At 53.0% G+C, this 14,327-nt stretch overlaps 1 protein-coding gene across 1 annotated transcript; it reads left to right on the top strand.

The window, feature by feature from the left end:
* Positions 1 to 1,750: 1,750 nt before the first annotated feature.
* On the top strand, positions 1,751 to 13,652 carry DZIP1L (DAZ interacting zinc finger protein 1 like). Its single transcript, XM_068421002.1, has 15 exons — positions 1,751 to 2,227; positions 2,917 to 3,001; positions 4,184 to 4,308; positions 4,804 to 4,965; positions 5,198 to 5,335; positions 6,421 to 6,561; positions 7,238 to 7,268; positions 8,054 to 8,098; positions 8,616 to 8,752; positions 9,921 to 10,113; positions 10,415 to 10,619; positions 11,387 to 11,538; positions 11,790 to 11,929; positions 12,963 to 13,114; positions 13,637 to 13,652. Exons 1-15 carry the CDS (start codon positions 1,751 to 1,753, stop codon positions 13,650 to 13,652), a joined length of 2,199 nt encoding a protein of 732 aa, XP_068277103.1.
* Positions 13,653 to 14,327: the final 675 nt, after the last annotated feature.

A 14,327-nucleotide genomic window follows, 5' to 3' on the forward strand; every position in this document is an offset into this window, starting at 1 on the left:
CAACAGGAGAGGTGTCTCTGCTAGGCTCTTGGTTGGAAAACCCAGCCTGGCAGCCCTTGCCCTTGCTCTGTCTGTGCCACCATCACCCTGTGTGCCTGGTGGGACTGAGCCTTGGAGAAATGCAAGTGAGAACCTTGGAGCTTCCCACTTGCAAACAACATTTTGGGGACAGAAATTGGAGCAAAAAAAAGCTGATTTTTGGCACTCTTTCTGCTGCAAACAGGCAGTGATAACCACTGCCCCCTCTTCCTCTGAGTGAGCAGAGGAGAGCCTAGGAAAGCTCGGCTTTTTTTGCACCACGCATGCAGTTATTCAGCATCTCCCTGGGTTTCCTGACCCTGTTTGTGTGCTGAGCACAAGAGCAGCCGCAGGCTGTGTGGGAGGCACAGGGGTGTGCACGGCTGGGAGTCCCGTTGCTGCTGTACACAGCACACCCAGCAACACACCGACACCGCTCTGCTCCACGTCCTGGGGTACTCAGCCTGTGTGGGAGGCACAACAGCATCCAAAAATATGGTAAGTGGTCTTTGAGCAAAGAGCTTTTATTAAAAAAAAAAATGAAGCATCTTAAAAGGGGCAGATGGGTGTAGCAGAGGGGCAATTGTAACCTGTGGGGCAGCGGCAAATCCCTAGCTAGAGGCTAAGGACAATATAGGTCTATTTCACAGGTTTAAAACTATGTATTTTAAATGCAATTGTTTATTTGTTTAGGACAAATTGTTTAAATACAATTGTTTAGTTATTGTTTAGGACACAGCTAGGAAAATGAGCAGACACAACTTCTGGAAATGATGTGGGTTTAGGTCTGAGCAGGGCACAACAGAAGGCAGCAGTGTTGTGATATTAAAGTGCATGCAGTGTTTATCGGGTATTGCTTGAAAACAGGTGAAATGTGTTTCCCTAAACCAGGAACGCTCAGGAGGGACTGACAAGTTCATTCAGAAGGGGTTATTGTAACAGAAGAAGGACACAGAGCTGTTGGAGTGAGTCCAGAGGAGGCCACGGAGATGCTCAGAGGGCTGGAGCCCCTCTGCTATGGAGACAGGCTGAGAGAGCTGGGGCTGTTCAGCCTGGAGAAGAGAAGGCTCCGGGGAGACCTTCTAGCACCTTCCAGTGCCTGAAGGGGCTACAGGAAAGCTGGAGAGGGGCTTTTTACAAGGGCATGGAGTGACAGGATGAGGGGGAACAGTTTTAAACTGGAAGAGAGGAGATTGAGATGAGATGTGAGGAAGAAATTCTTTGCTGTGAGGGTGGTGAGACCCTGGCCCAGGTTGCCCAGAGAAGCTGTGGCTGCCCCCTCCCTGGCAGTGTTCAAGGCCAGGTTGGATGGGGCTTGGAGCAACCTGGTCTGGTGGAAGGTGTCCCTGCCCGTGGCAGGGGGTTGGAACTAGATGGGCTTTAAGATCCCTTCCAACCCAAACCAGTCTGTGATTCTATGAAAGCGTTGGGTGTGACAGTTGTACAAATCTCCCTTAGCAAAAGCAGATGGTGAACAAACTGGCAGAAACGTTTATTTTTTTGCAGACTTTGGCAAAGCAGCAGGTAGCACTTCTGGATGGGGAGGGAGAAGGAAGGGCTTTTTGTTTGCTGCCCTGTGAGATTAGCTCTGACCCACTCCCCGATGCCCGCAGTGTGTGCAGGCTGGCGGGGGCTCCGGTGGGGTCAGCCCTGACACACCCCTCTTGCCTCCCAGCCCTTTTCTGCAGACATCTACCACCCGCTGCACCAGCCCGTGCCCGGCACTGCAGGGATGCCAGGAGCATCCCCAGGACTCACCATCCCAGCAGCCATCCCCCCCTTCCACTTCCAGCCGCGCCGGGTCGGTGTGGACTGGCGTCGCTTCGGTGCCCTCGATGTGGAGCGGGTGGCCCGGGAGGTGGACGTGGCCGCGCTCCAGGAGCACATCGCCAGCGTCACCTTCTGCAACCTGGCTGGGGAGCGGTGCCCCCACTGCGGGCAGCCTGCGGACCCCGTCCTGCTGAAGGTGCTCCGGATGGCCCAGCTGAGCATCGAGTACCTGCTGCACTGCCAGGAGCACCTGGGGACCAGCCTGGCCGTGCACACGCAGCGCCTGCAAGCCACCCGCGCCGAGCTGGCTTGTGCCCAGCAGCAGGCAGCCGAGCAGGCGGCGCAGCTCCGGGGGGCAAAGGAGGAGAGCAGGAGGTGGAAGAAGCTGATTGCCACCCAACAGCTCCTCCTGCAAGCTGGCCCCAGCGCCTACCGCAAGGTGCGTGGTGGGAAGGGGTGTAAAGCGTGTCCCTGCGCAGGATGCTCTTTGCTGCTGCACGGAGTGTGGGAGAGGGGAGTCTGTAGAGCGCTGGCTGGGGAGATCTCAGGAGATCCAGGTGTCCTCGGGGATACCTCATGCCAGGGAGACTTTAAATGTCCTGCAGACCAGGGAAAGATTTCTGGGTGCTCCTGGATTTGGGGGTGATTTTCTTGTCCCACCCTTTCAGCAGGAGGCCTGCTGGCTGTGCCTCTTTGCTGCTTCTCCACCACCAAATCAACCCGCTCATTTACCCCTGGAGACTAAAAGCCACCCAAACCAGGTGATTTAGGTTCATACAGCCTAGTCATCCCCAAAGTGCAGCTCTCCATTCCTCCAGAGCTGGAGCAGAACCCTGTTATAACCAAGACCTCACTGCTGCTTTGGCCACCTTATTGCATCACTCTGTTGGGGAAAGCAGCATTTTTTGTTTTCTCTGATCCCTGAAGGGGTTTTTCTCTGGCTTCAGACAGAAGAAACTCCTAATACCCTCCATCTATGTACCTCCAACACAACAGACGCATCTCTTGAGGTCTCCCTTTTTGCTTTAAAGCAGCAAAGCTTTGTCTGCCGGGCAGGGGACACGGGGAGCGCGTGCCCCTTTTTGCAGATCCCAGCCCCTCTGCTGACTTTCCCACCCCTCTCTCCAGTGCCACCTCTGCGATAAAGCCTTCGTGAACGACTCCTTCCTGCAAGCCCACGTGCAGCGCCGGCATGCAGAAGCCACCAAGGCAGGTGAGCCCTGGGACAATTTCTTCCTTCACTTTCCCACACAGGTTTTCCCACCCCAGTCATTGGATGTGGATGCTGGAAACCAGAGAGTGACCACAGGAGGTTAAAGACAACTTCTTATAACTTAATTCTTCTGCATTTCTGTGAACATTTACTGAATGCTTCCTGCTCGCTGCCTTTCCCTCAAGCACAGGTAGGACCTGCGGCCAAAGAGGAGACTGCATGTGCATTTAAAGCTCATCTCTGCACCTCAGTTTCCCTAAGGATCTTCTCCACTCAAGGATTCTCTGGGGATAGAGCTGCATTGGGGAGTTTGGGAAAGAGTTTTGCTAGAGTGGGAGAGGGGTTTGCCTTCCCCATGCCCCTTTTTTTGGCAAGGGATTGATGCTCCTTTGCCAAATGCTTTGAAAGCTGCTATGTGAGAGCCACGGAGCCTCGTTACAGCTTCACCCGCACCCAGCACTTGGACTTGGCAGGTAAAAAAAGCCGCTTTTGCTGTTTGCTGGCAGGTTGAAACCTCAGCCCAGGGCTGATGCAATGCAACAGGCTGAGCTTTGCTCTAGAGGCACCTTCCCCGGTGCAGCCTGAAACATCCAAGCAGGGCACTTTGGCTGCTTGGGAGAGCAAGCCCTGTGCAAAGCCACGCTGCTCCACGAGTCACAGAATCAATGAGATTGGAAGAGCCCTCTGGGATCATCGAGTCCAGCCATTGCCCTGACACCACCATGGCAACTAGACCATGGCACTAAGTGCCATGGCCAGTCTTTTCTTAACCCCCTCCAGAGATGGTGACTCCACCACCTCCCTGGGCAGCCCCTGCCAATGGCTAATGACCCTTGCTGAGAAGAAATGCTTCCTAATGTCCAACCTGAACCTCCCCTGGTGAAGCTTGAGGCTGTGTCCTCTTGTCCTGGGAGAAGACCGACTCCCACTCCACTACAACCTCCCTTCAGTCGCTGATGTCTCCAAGTTTACAAAAAAAAAAAACAAAACACAGAGGCCACATGACCATGTTTGTAATGTTTTTTCCTGCAGCTCAGCTCCCTACTTCTCCACCCCGAACCCCTGCAGCGGTTTTATTCAGTACTTTAGTAGGATCCCCCCACCCACCCAAAGCAAAATCCCCATAGGAGCTGGCAGATCTGACCCTTGCTCACAGCACCTCTGTTTCCCTGAGCTTTGCAGAGAGGCAGAAGATAAAGCAGGTGGAGCAAATGGAGGATGAGGTGGAGGAGCTGAAGGCAAAACTGCAGGAGATGCGGCAGCAGCTGGAAGTGGAGAGGGAAGGGGAGAAGCTGCGCAGGGAGCAGGTACAGGGCGAGGGCACCGCTGCTGGTTTGGGAAAAATGGGGAGGAGGAGAAGTGATGAATCGTAGAATCACAGACTGGTTTGGGTTGGAAGGGACCTTAAAGACCATCTAGTTCCAACCCCCCTGCCACAGGCAGGGACACCTTCCACCAGACCAGGTTGCTCAAAGCCTCATCCAACCTGGTCTTAAAGCACGGGTGAAAAAGGCACTGAAAAATATTTTATGGTGGGGCTTGTGTTTTATTTCTTTGGAAAATTTGCCCCCCAAAATTCCCGTGGGAAATGTCACGTGGAAATAAGGACTGTGTAAGCGTGCCTGCCCGGGAGGCTGTGCTGCCTCGACCTCCTCACGGTGTGCAGACAGGCTTTGAGCAGCCGTGGGTGTGATGAGAGCGTTGGTGCTCACCCTACTGGTGCCAGGTCAGAAGCCCCAGCCCTTGGTGCATCTGCTCTGCAGCCAAGATGTCTCCTGCCCCGATTTTTCCACTCCCTTTAGGAAATGGACAGAGCTCGCCAGCGAGAAGAGGAGGGCAGGAGAGATTTGGAAAGGTGGAAAGAGGAGGAGAGGATGAAGCTGCATGAAGAGATAGATGGCCTGAGGCAGACCTTCCTTGCAGCGTTCAAGGACGTGACCAGCAGGAGCAGTGCCATGGAGGGGGTGAGCAAGCACCCCGCGTGCTCCTCAAGGCAGGCGAGGGGGTGTCCAAGCCTGCTGCTTCACCTGGTCCAGGTGGCATCACAGGCTCACAGCCCAAAGAGGCCTCGTTTCTTTGCTCCTGGGGCACACAAGCATTTTGGGGCTGGAAGCAGTGGCTGACCAAGGTTGGGCTCCCCAGGAGGAAAGCGGAGCCTCCTGCGGGACACAGAGCTCCTTCCTCTCCCCACTCCAGAAACTGCAGGAGCTTCAGGCCAGAGAGGTGGCGGAGTCCAACCTAGGGACCTTGCAGGACGATGACACCAAGGAGGCGCATTGGCGGGCACCAAGCCGGGCAGAGCTGCGGGACGAGCGGGAGAGGATGGCAGTGCAGGTGGGCAGTGTGGTACCCGTGTCCTTACCCCTCCTGCGCATCCCAGGAGGTGCCTCTGGATGGAGATGGACCCACTTCTGTGCACCTCTGTGTGCATCTGCTTTGTGGACCTCTGGTCTCAGCTCAGGTTCAGGTAGCGATGGGCTTCTGCTGGTGTAGAGCACTGACAGTTCGAGTCCAGAGATGGGACCTGGAGGGTGCAGAGGGCATGTCACAGCCCCTGCCTCCTGCAGGGAAACCCATCTTCACTGGAGCACTGCAGAAGCTCACCATATGGAAAAGCACTTAAATAAACAAATCTGTTTACCCATGCATCGGCTGCCTTCTCAATGTCTAAAAACATCTGAAGAAGGCTTTACTCTGCATGGTACCTCTGAGGGAGGAGTGAGCTGGGAATGGCACCACTGGTATGGTGCCAACCATCCTTCGGGACCCAAAGGAAAGCTGAATTTCTCTGAGCATGGATGCGATCAGCTGCCCGTGCCCACAAGGAGCCCCCAGCCCAAGGAGAGAAATGCCTATGATGTGTTTAATTTGGCAGAGGGCGGAGCGGAGGCAGGCACTGAAGGACCGGCGGAGGGAGAACCAGGCACAGGAGGTCCAGGTAGGTGCCAGATGTCCTTGGCAGCTACCAGGCACCTCGCTCAGAAAAGGCCTTGTTTCCTTTATGGTTCAAAGCCCAGAGATGTTAGGTCTCTTCAGAAGAACTACAGATGCCCTCTCTGCAGATCAGCCCAGCAAGTGATAGGAGGAAAGAGCAGGGCTACGCACTTTAAATGAGCCTTGGCTGGACTTCAAAGCCCAGGGCAACAGAGTATAGTTATTATGTTATCGAGGGGAAAGAATAAAGGAAATGCAGTGACCAATGCTATGTCCTATCGTGGCTGATGAGAAGACACGAGCTTGCCACCAGCAGACTTTGAAGTTGGCCATACATCTTCTACAAGGCCAGATCTGTCCTTTGGAGGACATCTCAATAATGAATAAAAATCCAGAGAGCTGCCCTTGCTGGTGAAGGGAAGAGGTGGCTCCAAAGCTGGTTTTACCATGTTCAAGTCTTCTTATTTCTTTTTTGCCACTTTCAGTTGAAGAAAGAGAACAAGACACTCCGTGCTGCCCCGTTCCGGGACCAGCGGGCTGTTATGGACCATGTCCATTGGCAGATGGATGCCCTCAGCACCCATCTTGGGGAGCAGCCCAAGGTCATGAAGTCCCAGGAGAAAAAGGCAAGTGAAATTACAGAAAAAAAAAACAAAACAGGCCTTGGTTCATCAAGAGTGTTTAAGCAGATGTTTAACTGTAGCTGTAGACTGCACTAAGGTCACCTCTGAGCCTCCTCTTCTCCACGCTAAACAACCCCAGCTCCCTCAACCGTTCCTTGTAGGTCAGACCCTCCAGACCCTTCCCCACCTTGGTCGCCCTCCTCTGCACTCGCTCCAACACCTCAACATCTTTCTTGAAGTGTGGGGCTCAGAACTGGACACAGTATTCAAGGTGCGGCCTCACCAGTGCCGTTAAACTCGTTAAACACAAAGTATTACATGAATATTGTTGGCACAAACCACGCCCACTGGGGTGTAGATCACCAGAGCAACACTTTGCATTACAATTTGGAGCATCTTTTACTTGTTACCAGATCTGTGAATGAGCATGTGGCGTATAACACGATGGCATCTGATGTGCTAGTGGTCATAGTACGGAAAGGAAAGCCCCTGAGCTGACCCCTGTCTGCTTAAGGGAAATAGCTCTTGGGGAGTGTAAGTGCTCACTTCAGGCTCTTGCTATTTTCTGCTCCTTTTTTGAATGCATTTAATAATAATGGTCTGCAGAGAGAGGAAAAATTACTCAAAATTATAGACAAAGAAATGTTCTTTGAATGATGCTCAGTGTATTTCTTTACAGATCAAGCTGCTCTCTGCAAGCAAACCTGAAGGTAATGATTGCATTTTTAAAGTGAATCGGTTTGGGTGTGGATAAATTTTTCATAGCTAACAGCCCTTCAGACCACAGTCTGCCTCTACAAAAGCGTGCCATGGAGTCCTCTCCAGGGAGCTGGCTGTATGTCCTCTCACGTGAAGCTGTGGAGTGGACACCTTCCAGTCCCTTGACTGTCTGCTGCAACGGCATAGACCACAGCTCTGGTCGCTGGCACAAAACTAAACTTGTCTCTTGGGTGGGTTTTGCATCGTAGCCATACCCCAAAGGAATGAGATTTCAATCAAACAGAGGACCTTGCCTGCTCCAAAGTGATGCCAGTGGTTATTCGCACAAATATGTGGTGTGCTGTGGTTTCTTTTTTACAGTCTGTGTTTTCTATAATCGAGTGCCAGGGAAAGACAACTCCTCAGCTCCCTAACGCCTGCGGCGCAGCCACAGTCCTGGCCAGGTGCCGCTGCCCAGAAAACAAAAGAGGCCATAAAACAAGGATGGCTGTTAGCAAATACCCAAGGGGTCCATTGTTGACTCCAGCCCTGAAGGGTAGCAGAGGGTTGTTTGCCTACTGACATCCTCCAGCCGGTGGCCTTGGTGGTTTCCCTGCGGTTTCCCTTGGGGATGTTCTCCAAGGGCTGGTGCCAGACCTGGGCCAGCCTTGGATCCCCAAAGGGACAGGTGTGTCCATATTTTCCGTATAGGAAAACCAGGTGATGATCAGCACTTGCTTCTGCGCTGGGGCTTCAGCTCCTCTTTGACCCTCACAGGTTCCTTTCTTCCCTGCAGTGACCCAGGAGGTGACCAAAGTGGTGGCTGATGAAGAGTCATCAGGTGAGTACCGGAGTTGGGGCCATCCCTATCCCAAGAGCACCAGGATGAAGCTGGCGCTTGGCTTGGGGTGTTGTGTGGAGGAGGATGAGGGGGTACTTGGCAAAGGTGGCAGTGAGGAGGTGGTGGGCTGGGGGCAGAGGGGATGAGCTCGCTGATCCCCTCTTGGCTGTGCAGATGGTCTAGTTGACATGGTGGTGTCAGGGCAATGGTTGGACTCGATGATCCCAGAGGGCTCTTCCAACCTGATTGATTCTGTGAGTACGACGGCACCATGACCAGCCCTGCTGGCAAGGCTTTACCCGTCAAAGCTGTCCCAGGCAGCTGCTGGGCTGTGGGTGGGATTTTGGAAAAGTTGTGGGCAGGAATTAATCAAATTAGAGGAGGAAGTTGCCCCTTCCTAGAGGGATGTAGTCTGCTGAGAGCAATCAGTTGCTTGCTCTGGGACTGGTGGGACCCATGTCCCCAAAGAGGAGGAGGGACCCAAGGGAGCTGGTACCAACACCCACCTTTACTCCAGACAGGGAGGAGGCTGCTCTGGGTAGGAAGCAGAGGCTGCTGGAAGCCCTACGGAGAAACCCAAACCTCCTGAAGCAGTTTCGCCCCATCTTGGAGGAAGTGCTGGAGGAAAAGCTGGAGAGCATGGGGGTCAAGAGGGTAAGTCTGCCCTTTCGATGCCAGCATTTGTGATGCCAGCCCTAAGCCAGTGCAGGGACACAAAGATTTTTTTTTTTTGTCAGGGGATCAACTGAAACGCTAACAGGCAGTAAAAAAAAAATAATCCCTCTTGGGGGCAATCCCACCCTGAGAGGCAAGTGGGAAGGTGGAAGCAGAATCACACAGTAACACAGGGAATAAACCACCGTGCTCCCATCTCTGAGGCTGGTTATTAGTATCTCTTCAGCCTGTCTTTCTCACAAGCAGCCTTTCATATGCTAAATTAGCCCGGGCTCCCTCTCTTCTAGGAAAGGAGGGTGTTTGAGGGCACAGCAGCCCCTGTCACGGGGTTTCGAGGGGGCTTTCACTGTCCTAAGTCCTTTTCATGCCAAGAACGTTAAATAGTACCTCTGGCAAGTCTTCCTGAGCTCCCGGCAATGCAACACCACCACCTAGCACCTTGCAGAGCTGGTGCAAGGGCAGTGAGCTGGCAGGCAGCGGGCATGGCTGCTGGGGACCCACCTTGCTCCATCGACCCATGTAACTCTGCGAGGTCTCAAAGGCACGAAGAGAAAGCAGTGCCTGAATGGCTTCTCGTGTCATTGTTTCCTGGAGGTGCACGTAAGGAGCACTCCTGGGCTCATTTCCCAGAGGCTGGAGCTCTGGAGTGTCCCCCCTTGCCCTGACATGTTGTTTGAGAACACTGAGGTGGTGTCGCCAGCAGCAGTGGTGCCCAAAGCCAGACCCACAGGCGTACACCCCCCTTCACCCTTTGCTTCTCATCACTTTGCATCTCTACAAGCCCAGGACATTCGTGGTCACAAAACCTGCTCAAGTTGTAAATACCTCCTAGGAGAAAACGCTGCGCTTACCATGTAGCCTAGAAATTGCCCAAAATAGCTGAGATTTACACTTCAGTGGTCATTTACCAAAGCAGATGAGGGCTTTGCAAGTGATGAGTGAAGCCTCATTGTGGGCTGTTTGCATGGGATATGTTGTGCTGGGGAAACGATGGGTGTCAGGGCTGGTGGGAGCTTCCTTGGGGTTTGGACAGGGCTTGGAGCTTGCAGGATGCTCTTGAGGTATAGGTAGTGCTGCCAAGGGCTTGTTTTACCACACAGCGCCGTGGGAGGACAACGTCAGGCTCCTCAGCCACTCTCTACTTTAGGTTGCGAAGGGGATCCCCAGTTGGACCTACAAAAGCCTCCGGGCTCTGGTCAGGCTTCAGCAGCGACAGAAGGCTGAGAAATTTCCCGGTTTCCTCTGCCTGAGGGATGAGTTGGTCCGAGTGGTGGTGAGGAAATGCAGGCAACGCAAGAAGCCCAGCAGTGCTTTTCCTCGACAGCTCTCCATCATCTCAGGTGAAGTGTCCTCCTGTCCTGTCTAGATACCAACTGTGGGGACCTGTGGCCACGGGATGCTGTTGCCCAGTGGGGCAACAAGGCAGAGAAAGTGCAGGAAAGGACATTTAAAAAAATATCAGCTGTCCCCAAAAGCCCCAGCAGAGTGAAATACAGGTCTTGTGGTGCTTGCAAATCCCTTTTTCCCCCCTTTTTCTACACAGCTCCAGGCCAGGTGGGCTGCATGGCTCCCCCAAGGGCAGCTCCCTGGACTGCCAGGAGGTGGGTGGTGATTCTCCTTGCTCTCAATATTGCCTTCCAGCTCAAAGCCCAAAGAGCCCCAGGTCCCTTCGTGGGTCACAGCCCATGGCGATACGAGCTGCAGTAGAGCCTAAAGCCTCAGTGATCCCGCAGCCTGCTCCTCGGAGCAGAGCCCGCTCCACCCACAGCCCCCCAAGGACTCCCTGGGGCACCCTGCAGACCTCCAGAGCCAGCAGTCCCCACCAAGTACCTATCACACAACAGAGGTGAGTCCCTTCACCTCCTTTTGGGCTCCAGGTAGGTGGGCAGTGCCTGGGACCCTCAGCCACAACCTGCCCCCACGTATGCTGGGGTGGTTGATGTGGCACCAGCCGAGTGGTGGGTGATGTGGCACCCCAGAGGGGTTTGTTTGGAAAAGGAGTTTCCTGACGTCTCCCTGCCTGTATGGGCTGACTCAAGACAACTCGCAAGTCAGACCTGAGGGCTTGTGCCCCACCATGTGGTGCTGGAGAAAAACGCAGGGCGTTTCCCACGGGTGTTCAGCTCCTTCTTCCCTCTGAGAACCTCTTTGAGGGGATGAAGGAGTTCTCTTGGGGTTTTGGAGCAGAAGTAGTTAAAGATGTAAAATAAAAGCTCGGAGAAACTGCGCGCAGCATGTGGAGAAGAAATAACGTGGAGAGGGTGTGAGACTGCAGAGAGGAAGAGGAGCTCATTCATGGCCAAGAGCAGGTGAGGAAAAGGAGTCACTGGTTTCTCCAGGAGCAAGAGAAAGCCAGGTCTGGGTTTTAAACTCAAGCAAAGCAATACCAACCACAGTGTATTTGTTGGAGATGCTAGCAGCAGGGTGTTTCCAGTCCATGAGTGTGATGGACGTGTCCATGTCCATGGGGAATGCGGGGCTCCTCCATGGGCCACCCTGCTCAGGGCTGGACCACAGCCCAGAGCATCGCAGGGCTTCCCTGCATCTGCTCCAGGAGTGGGGAAGGGGGATGCCAGAGCAACCCCACGCCTGATCCATCTCTCTGTGCACCAGCCCAGAAGCGATGCTGGGAGGTAAGAGACCTGCCCCATCCCCTGTGAAGCTCAGCCCTCAGCAAGAGCTGGTGGTCTCTGCAGCGGTACCAAGGGATGAGACCAACTCTGAGGGATCAGACCTGGACTCCCTGGAGGAAACAGCCAGTTCAGGTACTGCCTGTTCTTGTCAGTCTTTTCTTAAACACCTTCAGGGATGGTGACTCCACCACCTCCCTGGGCAGCCCCTTCCAATGGCTAATGACCCTTGCTGAGAAGAAAAGACAGTCCAGACAGTGCTAGTGAGTTTAAGCTATTTAGAAACCAGCTTGCCCTGGGCTGGCTGGTGGTCCCCTCCCTCCTCACCCAGCTGTGCCATCACCGTGCCTTGGGGCTGCCTGTTTAACCTGCTCTGCCCTGCACAGGGACAGCCACATCCACGATGGTGAGGCCCTTGGACAGATGCCTGGATGCAGTGGCACAGAGACTACCCAGCAGGGTGAAACTCTTCCCAGCCCTGAGCTCGGCATCACCAAAAACCAGCCAGCCTGCCAAGAAACCCCAGGTATCTCATGCGAATGGCCACAGGGATGTTCTCTGACATAATTTCCAGGAAAAAAGGCACATCAAACCCTCTTCTCAGCTCACAGAGTCACAGAATCAATGATGTTGGAAGAGCCCTCAGGGATCATCGAGTCCAACCATTGCCCTCACACCACCATGGCAACTAGACCATGGCGCTAAGTGCCATGTCCAGTCTTTTCTTAAACCCCTCCAGAGATGGTGACTCTACCACCTCCCTGGGCAGCCCCTTCCAATGCCTAATGACCCTTGCTGAGAAGGTTATTATTCTGCTCCTACCCATCAGCAGTGACCCAGGGCATAGCCTGTGTGCAGGGAGTTCAATCAGAGCAGCAGAGACTTGGCCCTTGGCCCTTTCATCCAGTCATGGATGTCTGTCCTTCCCCTAATGTTTGTCTGTTCACCCTCTTTGGGGAAAACTAAAAAAAAAATAAATAATAAAAAAAAAAAATCAGTATTCATGCAATTGGGAGCAAAAGAGTAAGTGCCAGAGAGTCGAATTGAGAAAAGGTCTCTGGAACAAATTCAGAGATAATTGGAGTGATGCAATGGCAAAATTATTAAATTACTAAAACCGAGACTTAAACATAACCTCAATTTATGGGGGAGAGCTGATGTAATTAAAGTGGTGGCAGTGTCAGAATCAAATTGCTTTTTTAGAAAAAAAAATTAGAAAATATTTTACCCGAGGAAAGCCTGGCACAAATACTGGGAAGTTTTGGGGTTTTTTTTTTTCCTTATTGCAATGATGATGAAATTCTAGGCCTTCATCTGGCAAAGTGTGGGGCAGTAAAGCATGAGGTTTATAGGACAACTTGCAAGCCATGGAATTAGAGAAAGGTTCTCCTGTGGGGTGTCCTGATGCCACCACGTCTGGCCCTCTTTGCTCTAACTTTTGCATCAGCCTGATGGAGAAGAAATCCCTGTTGGTTTGTAGCAGGGGGGCACAGGGTGCCAATGCAGGGTGAGGGTCTGGCCCTGCTGCTCTCCTACGCCCTCTCTGTGCTCCTCTCCAGCGTGCAGGTGACAGCAGTGACCTGGAGACCCCCTCCCTGGAGGACCCGGCCGAGCCCCTGGTGCTGGTGGCTGCTGATGCTTTGAGGACCACCTCGGTGCCCAGGACCGTGGGGAGCCGGGCTGCAAGGGGACACATGGTGGGGACAGGCAGGTGAGTCCTCTGCCAGCAGCCACTGGATGGTGCCACAAGACCAGAAACGGGCAGCAGCCACCCTCCAGCATCCCTAGGGCTGCTCCAGCCCTCCAGCCACCCCTCTTTTGGGGAACACCCCAGTACTGGGGCTCTCCCAGACAGCACGGGGGGGTTAGGGCCTCCCTGGCCAGCCACTGTGGGTCGCATCAAGGAGGATAAATGCTGCATGGTCTGAAAAGGAGAGATTTCTGCTCTCCCTTCGTGCATGCACATGGGCTATAATGCAGTGCCCGACGGTGCCGTGAGCTTTGGGAGCCTCAGCAGCTCTCCCTGGGCTTTGCATCCCACAGGCTGGGGCCAGCTCTTCACACAGGACACAGCCCAGCGTTTGTGTGGGGGGTTTTTATTCCTTAAGCAGTCCAAAAAACAGAGTCAGGGAGGGCAGAAAGCAGCTTTCCTTCTCATTGCATCTCTATCTGCAGGTGCTCCTGAGGGTGATGGAAAAGGTCTTGTTTTCCTGCTCTTGTTTTCCTGCTCTAGGAGGAACCTGGACTGAATGCAGAGTAACAAGACACAGCAGCTGCCTCCTTCCTCCTTCCTTTCTTGAATTGGTGAAAACTCCAACTCAAAGGATGTTTTTTTGTACTGTGGACATGACCATGTAAGCCTGACTCTGCTGATAATGTTCATCCGTGTAAATTAAGTTAATTTTTCCTAATTCTCTCTGTATTTTGTACATTTGTAGCAATGCATTACGATCTTGATCCCTTAGAAGTATGAAATTTTAGAAAAATACAACAGGAAAAACTGGCATTTCTCAATTTCTCTTCTCTTTTTCCAGCACGCTGCACTGCTGGTTCAAACCTCTGCCCTTCCCTGTTTCTAACATTTGTGTGTGGGTTTTAATGCTAGGGAGGAGAAAGCCCAACCAGGGCTGAGCAGAACAGGGTGAATTCATTTCATTTCATTTCATTAAACAGCATAACTGTCCACAAACATGCAGAAACCCCCCATATTTTGCAAATCCTCACGTCCCCATTCACCTGTGGGCTTATACCCACCCACAGGGCGTAGCTCTGTAGCTGTGTACCTTGAAAAGGAATTTTTCCATTTTAATCTTTCAAGTTTAAATAAGAGCGATACCTGGTTTGGGTTATTAGTTGCTTATAGTGCTGTTGCCAGATGTGTTATTTCACGTTTAATTGAACAGCTGTTGTTCTTTTTGGTGAGC

Source organism: Nyctibius grandis, chromosome 32 (assembly GCF_013368605.1).
Source record: "Nyctibius grandis isolate bNycGra1 chromosome 32, bNycGra1.pri, whole genome shotgun sequence".
Taxonomy (NCBI): Eukaryota; Metazoa; Chordata; class Aves; order Nyctibiiformes; family Nyctibiidae; genus Nyctibius; species Nyctibius grandis.

Bases quoted from the DNA above. Each gene is read 5' to 3' on its own strand.
- DZIP1L (XM_068421002.1), top strand. From the start codon at position 1,751: ATGCCAGGAGCATCCCCAGGACTCACCATCCCAGCAGCCATCCCCCCC. The intron at 3,002-4,183 runs GTGAGCCCTGGG...TGAGCTTTGCAG, and splicing joins TGCAGAAGCCACCAAGGCAG to AGAGGCAGAAGATAAAGCAG. The intron at 8,753-9,920 runs GTAAGTCTGCCC...TCTCTACTTTAG, and splicing joins AGAGCATGGGGGTCAAGAGG to GTTGCGAAGGGGATCCCCAG.